The sequence below is a fragment of the Cebus imitator genome, unplaced genomic scaffold, assembly GCF_001604975.1.
Source record: "Cebus imitator isolate Cc_AM_T3 unplaced genomic scaffold, Cebus_imitator-1.0 Scaffold92, whole genome shotgun sequence".
Taxonomy (NCBI): Eukaryota; Metazoa; Chordata; class Mammalia; order Primates; family Cebidae; genus Cebus; species Cebus imitator.
In genome coordinates this window covers 9,318,755-9,327,037 of record NW_016107407.1, presented here as the reverse complement: position 1 = coordinate 9,327,037, position 8,283 = coordinate 9,318,755, and the positions used below count along the sequence as shown (strand labels likewise).

Genomic DNA, 8,283 nt, shown 5'->3' with positions numbered 1-8,283 from the left:
TGTCACCCAGGCTGGACTTCGGTGACAACATCATAGCTCACTGTAGCCTCAACCTTTTGGGTTCAAACCATCATCCCGTCTCAGCCTCCCAAGTAGCTGGGACTATAGGCACATGTTCCCACTTGGCTGACTTTTTGTAGAGAAGTCTCGGCACGTTGCCCAGATGGTTTCAAACTCCTGGTCTCAAGCAATCCTCTCCCCTCGGCCTCCCAAAGTGCTAGGATCACAGGCGTGAGTCACTGTGCCCAGCCTTGTAGGAAATTTAAAGAAAGAAGAATATGATTCAGATACTTTGTAAGCAACTGTGTGGGGATAAAACCCCATGGGTGGATTCCTCATGCTGACTTCCCTCCTGAACCAGGGTGGGGCCCACCTGCAGGTGTCTTCCTTTCTTCTAGCTGCCATAAACACTTTAAGCCCAACAATACACACAAAATAGGACAAGTATCTTCCATAATCCTTCACCGTTGCTGTGTTTGATTCCTCTCTGACTTTCCCTGCACTCATGGACCTGGACCTTTGGTGTCTTTCTCACCTGCTGCTTCTATACCTGGGCACTCACCTGCCTGCTTTGTGTGGTCTGACCCTCAGCATTCACTGAGTGGCTTCCTTGGATTCAAACACACACCTCCCTGTCCCATGTGTATGTATACCTGATTCTTTGGGCTGTGTCTGCTACTAAGAAATGCTCTTGTTCCATGGAGTCTAGACCTCTCTTAACTGAAAACCCCTCCTTGTCCCCTCCTGTTGCCTCCTGGCCAATACAGTTTTACAACTTCCCGTGCTCCTGCAAGACACCTCCTCCACTGGACACCAGATAGAGCACTAAAGAAAATTAACACACCTCAGCCAGGTGCGGTGGCTCAGCCTGTAATCCCAGCACTTTGGGAGGTCAAGGTGGGTGGATCACAAGGTCAGGAGATCGAGATCATCCTGGCCAACATGGTGAAACCCCATCTCTACTGAAAATACAAAAATTAGCTGGGCTTGGTATCGCATACCTATAATCCCAGCTACTCAGGAGTCTGAGGCAGGAGAATCCCTTGAGCCAGGGAGTCGGAGGTTGCAGTGAGCCAAGATCGGGCCACTGCACTCCAGCCTGGGGACAGAGTGAGACTCCATCTCAAAAAAAAAAAAAAAATCTCATAGCAATTCAAGCCTCTGTCCTCCAAAATAAAACATGTAAAACTTCAATCTTGAAATGACTGTAGAATATGCCCAGTGACCTGTAGCTCAGGGTAGCTTTTGTGTTTCCCAAGAGGGAGAGACAAGAAGGAGGGCAAAAGAAGAATCATTGCCGGGAGCAGAACATTCAGATGGAAAATGCCCGCTGGTCGGTGCGGGCGGTAAGGTTATGAAGGAGGGAAAAAATGACTTTTTCTTCTTAAAATAGGGAGAAGGGGAAATATATGATGGAAAATTAAGCAAGAAGATTTCGTTATGTCAGATTTCCTAAGCGATAAACCCAAGATAATTGTTGAAGATAATTTGGGAAGATCAAGTGCTAGCTTTGCAGGGTGCATATTTGGAGGATATCCATGATTCACCCAAAATGAATTTACAGCCTCATCTGTTCTGATTGCTCAGCGTCATATCCTGGGTGCTAAATGTTGCTAATATCAACACTGGCTTATGGAACAGCTCTTGCAACAGAGTTAGTGCCAGATAAGTATTACTGTTATCATCGTCATGATTGACATCGCTTCACTTTTAAGAATTGTGATATTTTAAAATTCATTTGGCTGGGCACGGTGGCTCATGCCTGTAATCCCAGCACTTTGGGAGGCCCAGGCAAGCAGATCACTTGAGATCAGGAGTTCAAGACCAGCCTGGCCAATATCATGAAACCTCATGTCTACTAAAAATACAAAAATTAGCCAGGCGTGTTGGCGGGCGCCTGTAATCCCAGTTACTCAGGAGGCTGAGGCAGGAGAATTGCTGGACCCCGGGAAGATCATACCATTGTACTCCAGCCTGGGTGATAGAGTGAGTCTCCGTCTCGAAAAAGAAAAAAAGAAGAAAAAGAAGAAAAGAAAATCATTTGAGTCATTTTTAAGAAGGCAAAGTTAGTATGACAGAGTTTGTTTCATGGACATATTTAATATGGAGACTAAGACACCAGACTAGCTAGAGCTATTAAAAATAAAAATGTGTGACTGCTAAAGTATTAAAGTCACTTGAAGGGTAAACTATAAGTTTTCAAGATAATTTTTTCAAGGAAAGATAGGTGTGCCTCGACTTGGCCTATTTCAGCCAAGTGCTTTATTTTAGATACACGCATATGAAGAGATAATAGGATTACGGTTATGATTTAGAAAAGTATATCAGCCAGGTGCAGTGGCTCATGCCTGTAATCCCAGCACTTTGAGAGGCTGAGGCAGGCGGATCACCTGAGGTCAGGAGTTTCAGACCAACCTGGCCAACATGGCGAAACTCCGTCTCTACTAAAAATACAAAAATTAGCCAGGGGTGGTGGGGCATGCCTGTAATTCTAGCTACTCAGGAGGCTGAGGCACGAGAGTTGCTTGAACCCAGGTGGCAGAGGTCGCAGTGAGTCAAGATCGCAGCACTGCACTGCAGCCTGGCAACAAGAGCAAGACTCCATCTCAAAAAAACAAAAGAAGAAGAAGAAAGTATCTTTATCTTTTAGCACTTAATTCTGAAATATTTTTGGAAAAATAATATTTGCTTTAAATTATCTAGTGTAGGAAGATAGAAAAGGATCAGTCTAGTTGAAAATTATTAAAGCTGGACAGTGTATACAGGAAAATCATTATTCTCTCTGCTTTTGTGCATATTTTAAATTTCCATATAAAAAGGATAAGACACAAATACATGCTTGCACATAATTCAAGTAAATGTTGTGATTTGGCTTGAATAATGCATACTGATTCTCTACACCCACCAGGCTTCTTAGTTTGAGCTGTAATTGGCATTCATCTTACAGTGTTTTAGAGCATTTTGAAATGTTCTCAGAGGCGGGCGCGGTGGATCACGCCCATAATCCCAGCACTTTGGGAGCCCACGGTTGGGTGGGTCACCTGAGGTCAGAAGTTCATCACCAGCCTAGCCAACATGATGAAACCCTATCTGTACTAAAAATTAGCCAGGTGTGGTGGCAGGTGCCTATCATCCCAGCTCCTCAGGCAACTGAGGCAGGAGAATTGCTTTAACCTGGGAGGCGGAGGGTACGGTGAGCCGAGATCACACCACTGCACTCCAGCCTGGATGATGGAGCACGACTCCATCTCAAGGAAAAAAAAAAAAGAAAAGAAATGCCCTTAGAAATGGTCTGCGGCAAATTTCTCAAGTTACAGGTGAGACAGTTGATTACCTTTGCCAGGTTACATACTGCCAGTTAGTGGCCAAAGGTCTAGTAATCTCTCCTAACTTCCCAGTTCAGCCTTGCCAAAGATGTCAGGAAACAGCAGCCAGTTGTGCCTCACAGTGTGTCCCACCCTATTTTGTCACAAACTTTTCCTCTTCTTTGGCAATTGCTTCATTTGGTTTAGGCAAAGAAAGGTTAAAAGGTGAAAAACGTTTTCTTTCTATTTCTTTTCACTTGATAGGGTGGCCATTTTAGCCGCAAGTGTTTGTCAACCAGTACTACTAAATAAATGTACTAAAATCTATTATTTCAGAGATATCTTTTGAAAGCAGGGAATTATTGGGTAAATACACTTAATCACTCCTGACATCGTTTTCGTGTAAGGTTGTTGTTGTGTTTTTGTTTTGTTTTGCTTTGTTTTTTTGAGACAGAGTCTCACTCTGTTGCCAGGCTGGAGTGCAGTGGTGCAATCTTGGCTCAGTGCAACCTCCACTTCCCAGGTTCAAGCAATTCTCCTGCCTCAGCCTCCCAAGTAGCTGGGATTACAGGTGCATGCCACCACACCCAGCTAATTTTTGTATTTTGGTAGAGACGGGTTTTCACCATATTGGCCAGGCTGTTCTCAAACTCTTGGCCTCAAGTGATCCGCCTTCTCAGCCTCACAAAGTGCTGGAGTTACAGGCATGAGTGACCGCACCCAGCCTGTTTCTTTGATTCCAAGAAGACTAATTTAGTCTGGAAAAATCAGATTGTGGCTCTGAGGTAATTCTCAAGGTTTGGCACAATCTTGGACCAAGTAGATTGGATAGAAGTCAGGCGTGGAATTTCAGGCTAAAATGAGCCTTCTTCTCAATATATTTCTCTCCCAACTTAGCTACCCATGGATGGGCTCTTGGGGGAAAGAGAGGGATGCAAAGAGTATCCCAGGATCAGGCTTTTATGAGACTGCTAATATCTCGGTTTCTTTCTTTTTCAGATGGGTGAGTCAAGTGAAGACATAGACCAAATGTTCAGCACTTTGCTGGGAGAAATGGATCTTCTGACCCAGGTAAACTTTCCTTTTTAACTGGCAAATTAGAAAAAAAAATAGAGTTGCAGAATTTGATGATAATATGACAAGGGAGCTGTCTCCTTTAAACCCTGAAGATTGGCAACATTATATATTTCCGATGTAACAATGACGGGTTAAAAAATAAAGCTTGTTCCAGACAACACTTTTTTGAGTTCAGTTAATAAATTGGTCAGACATACATCAAGCTCATAGTCTCCAAACGTACCAATAGAGAAATTTACCCCCAAGCTTACCCCCCTACAATCAGCCTAAGCCATTTCCCTGTGGTTACCTTTATGAAGACTCACAGGAAAATATTACCTTTGTTTGATTTTTTTTGAGACAGAGTCTCACTCTGTTGCTTAGGCTGAAATGCAGTGGCACAATCACAGTTCACTGCAGCCTCAACCTCTTGGGCTCAAGTGATCCTCTGGCCTCAGCCTCCGAAGTAGCAGGGACTACAGGTGCATGCCACCACACCTGGCTAATTTTCTTTGCAGAGAAGAGATCTCGCTATGTTGCCCAGGCTGGATATTATCTTTAGTAAAGACTTTTACCAACTCTTGAGGAAATGCTACATTTTAAACAACTAAGTGGGAATTTTGGTGGTCTCATGATTAGCCTGTAAGAACTTAGGACCCTCAAAGGAACGTGAAAGCCACTCAGCCATAGACTGAGAAAAAAGCTCCTAGCATCAAGATCAGATTGACTCAGAGGCTACTGAGCCCTACTGTCGGTACCACTACGGCCCGGCAGCTGCTAACCCAGGGGCCCCTCAGCCAGGTTACAGTCAGGTGAGCTTAGAGTGTCTTATAGTGTGCTCATAAAGGCATCTTTGATTGACAGGGTAATCAACTCATCACTTTTCTGAATGAAATATTGATATTTTATTCAGAAGAAGAAGAAGCCAATATCCCTAAATAAGATAGAGGTCTTCAAAAGCTTTCTAAAAAAATAAATGAATAGTCTGTGTTTTGGAAGACTATTTATTTTAGGAAAAATAAACCAATTCTAGGCTGGGTGCAGTGGCTCATGCCTGTAATCCCAACACTTTGGGAGGCCAAGGTGGGCAGATCACAAGGTCAGGAGTTCGAGACCAGCCTGGCCAACTGATGAAACCCCATCTCTACTAAAAATACAAAAATTAGCTGGGCATGGTGGCAGGCGCTTGTAATCCCAGCTACTCTGGAGGCTGAGGCAGGAGAATCACCTGAACCCAGGAGGCGGAGGTTGCAGTGAGCCGAGACTGTGCCTTTGCACTACAGTCTGGGTGACAGAGTGAGACTCCTCAAAAAAATTAAAATTAAAATTAAAAATAAACCAGTTCTAGCTAGCATCTACTTTATATTCCCAGTAAGATTTAGAAAGGTTTATATTCTATGAAAGAAGGGATAAGACATAAGACAGTAGGCTTAGAGGAAAGGGTGTTGATTAAAAGATGTTAGGATGGCAGCCACATTTCTCCTTCCCTCCCTCCCTCCCTCCCTCCCTCCCTCCCTTCCTCCCTTCCTTCCTTCCTTCCTTCCCTCCTTTCTTTTCTTTTTTTTTCGAAAGACCAGCCTGGGTAACATAGTAAGACCCCTGCCCCTCTCATTTTTATTTAAAAAATAAAAATAATAGGAAAGAGGCGCCTTTGAGACTCTTGGACCTGCCTTCATGCAAAGCCCTTTTGGTTTTAGCTATTTCTTTGTTTTGCCCAAGTGGTTGTAGTCAGTCATAGGCTTGCTTGGCTAAATAGCCCTGCCAAACAGGTAGGTTCTCAAGATTTTAGGCTAAGGAAACATTTTGCTGTGACAGACTGCATCGTCAAACAGCTTTTCTCTTCCGAGTAACTGGATACTTCTTTGATATCATTCCTTACATCCTTATAGAATTATATATATGTGTGTGTGTGCGTGTGCGTGTGTGTGTGTGTTCACCATTACAAGAAATTATTTGTTCCTTATAAAAATTAACTACCTCATTCTCATTGCTCTCAATTGCCGTATTCTGTTTCAAGATCTTCCTTCTAGAATATTTTTAAGCCGTAATTTTCTATAGGGGAAAAAACTACATAAAACATTTTCAAGAAACAATATGGTTTTCAGAGAACATACTGAAAGAGAAAATGTGTAAATAATAAATGGTTTTTGACTCGCTGATTAAAATGTGCTACAGAAATGTTTGTATCGTGAATAACTTTGAGGGGGGATCTTTTTTCACAGAGTTTAGGAGTTGACACTCTCCCTCCTCCTGACCCTAAACCGCCCAGAGCTGAATTTAACTACAGTGTGGGGTTTAAAGATTTAAATGGTAAGCATAACAATTTCTTTTCTTAAGCCATTTGATATCGTAATGATGATTCAAATCAGTATGAAACTGTAATTTGAAAACTAAATTAAAGGAACCTAAACATCATGAAAAATACCATTGTTAAACTCATGGATTTCAGACTAGGTTTTACTGTGTCTGGATTGAATTGAGAGAGTCTAGAAGATATTTTTGCCTATAATGAAAGGGAACACCATTCTGCATTTGTGAAAAGGCTCAAAATGATCTTGTTTTTTGAAGTAAAGGGAGTTTCTTCTTATTACTAAGCCCATAGAGTAACAAGGAGTAGTATATAAAAATATTAATAAGGAGATGTCCTTTCAGAGATAGAAATGAATTGTTTCATAATGATTAATAAATGTGAATGGACACTTCATATTTTATTTAAAATATACTTTAATTTATATATAATATATCCTTACATTTAATTTAGCATACTTGACACTTTTTCACTTTTCCTGAACTTGTCACTTTATTTGATCTCCAAAACTCTCAGCCATGCATGGCGCCTCACGCTTGTGATCCCAGCACTTTGGGAGTCCAAGGCGGGAGGATTGCTTTGTTGTAACCGAGCGAGTTGTAAGGAAAGCACCAGGCTCTGAGATTGAATCAGGAGTCTTTTATTGCCAGCGACCGAGAGATGGCTAATGTTCAAAATTCTCTTGGCCCCGAAGAAGGGGCTTGATTCCTTTTTATAACTTGCTTAGAGAAGGGGGGTGGCAAAGAGGAATTTTACAGAAGCAGAACAAGCAAGTTAGTAGGAGGTAGCTGATAACCAGGAGGCAGAAGGTTCCCAGAATTGTTGGCTACCAAGGGGAGTAGCAGGGGGTACTTTCTATGCTATCAATCACCAAGGGGGTAGGGTGTTCACAATAGCAGGTAGGCTCACCAAGCCAATGTAATTACAGTGGTTACAGGACTGAAAACAACAGCGTGACCCAAACCTCAGCGGTTCAGGGCTTTGAGTACAGAGTGACCCAGTAATGCACCTGAGGGGGCTGTGGCAGGGAGGGAGAAGCTAAGATGAGGCTTGTCAGGCTCACAGCTAAGATGGCGTCAGTTAGGCTAACACAAGCTAGGCTAGCACAGCTTGAGCTCAGGAGCTTGAAAACCAGCCAGGACAACTTGGCAAGACCCCGTCTCTAAAAAAAAAAAAAAAAAAAGAAAGAAAAAAAATTAGCCAAGCATGGTGGCATGTGCCTGTGGTCCCAGCTACTTGGGAAGCTGAGGCAAGAAGATTGCTTGAGCCCAGGAGCTCAAGGCTGCAGTGAGCTGTGTTTGTGCCACCGCACTCCATCCTGGCCAACAAAGTGAGATTCTATCTCAAACAAAATAAAACAAAACAAAATAAAACAAAAACTCTGTGTTTATTTAGTGGAGACATCTTTAGGTCATATGCTATTCATACTATAATAAGAAGTAATCACTTTCAAATTGGTGAGAATTCCCTGCAACTCTTGAAAAAGATTTCCCAAAGACTTGCAATGCCTACCAAAAATGTGAAAAGCAAAACAGGAGAGAAGTTCAATTACAGAAATCCAGGATGCCCAGTTTTATTTCTGTCCTCCTCTGGATTTTTTTTTTTTTTTTTTTT

The 8,283-nt window shown here is 42.4% G+C and overlaps 1 protein-coding gene across 1 annotated transcript in view; it reads left to right on the top strand.

Annotated features, from left to right (window-relative positions):
* LOC108309272 (amyloid beta precursor protein binding family B member 1 interacting protein) overlaps positions 1-8,283 on the top strand; it is a 117,405-nt gene that overhangs the window by 44,565 nt on the left and 64,557 nt on the right. Inside the window, exons 3-4 of the mRNA XM_017535514.2 lie at positions 4,305-4,376; positions 6,584-6,671. Coding sequence (XP_017391003.1) covers positions 4,305-4,376; positions 6,584-6,671 — 160 coding nt within the window. The remainder of the gene's footprint in view (positions 1-4,304; positions 4,377-6,583; positions 6,672-8,283) is intronic.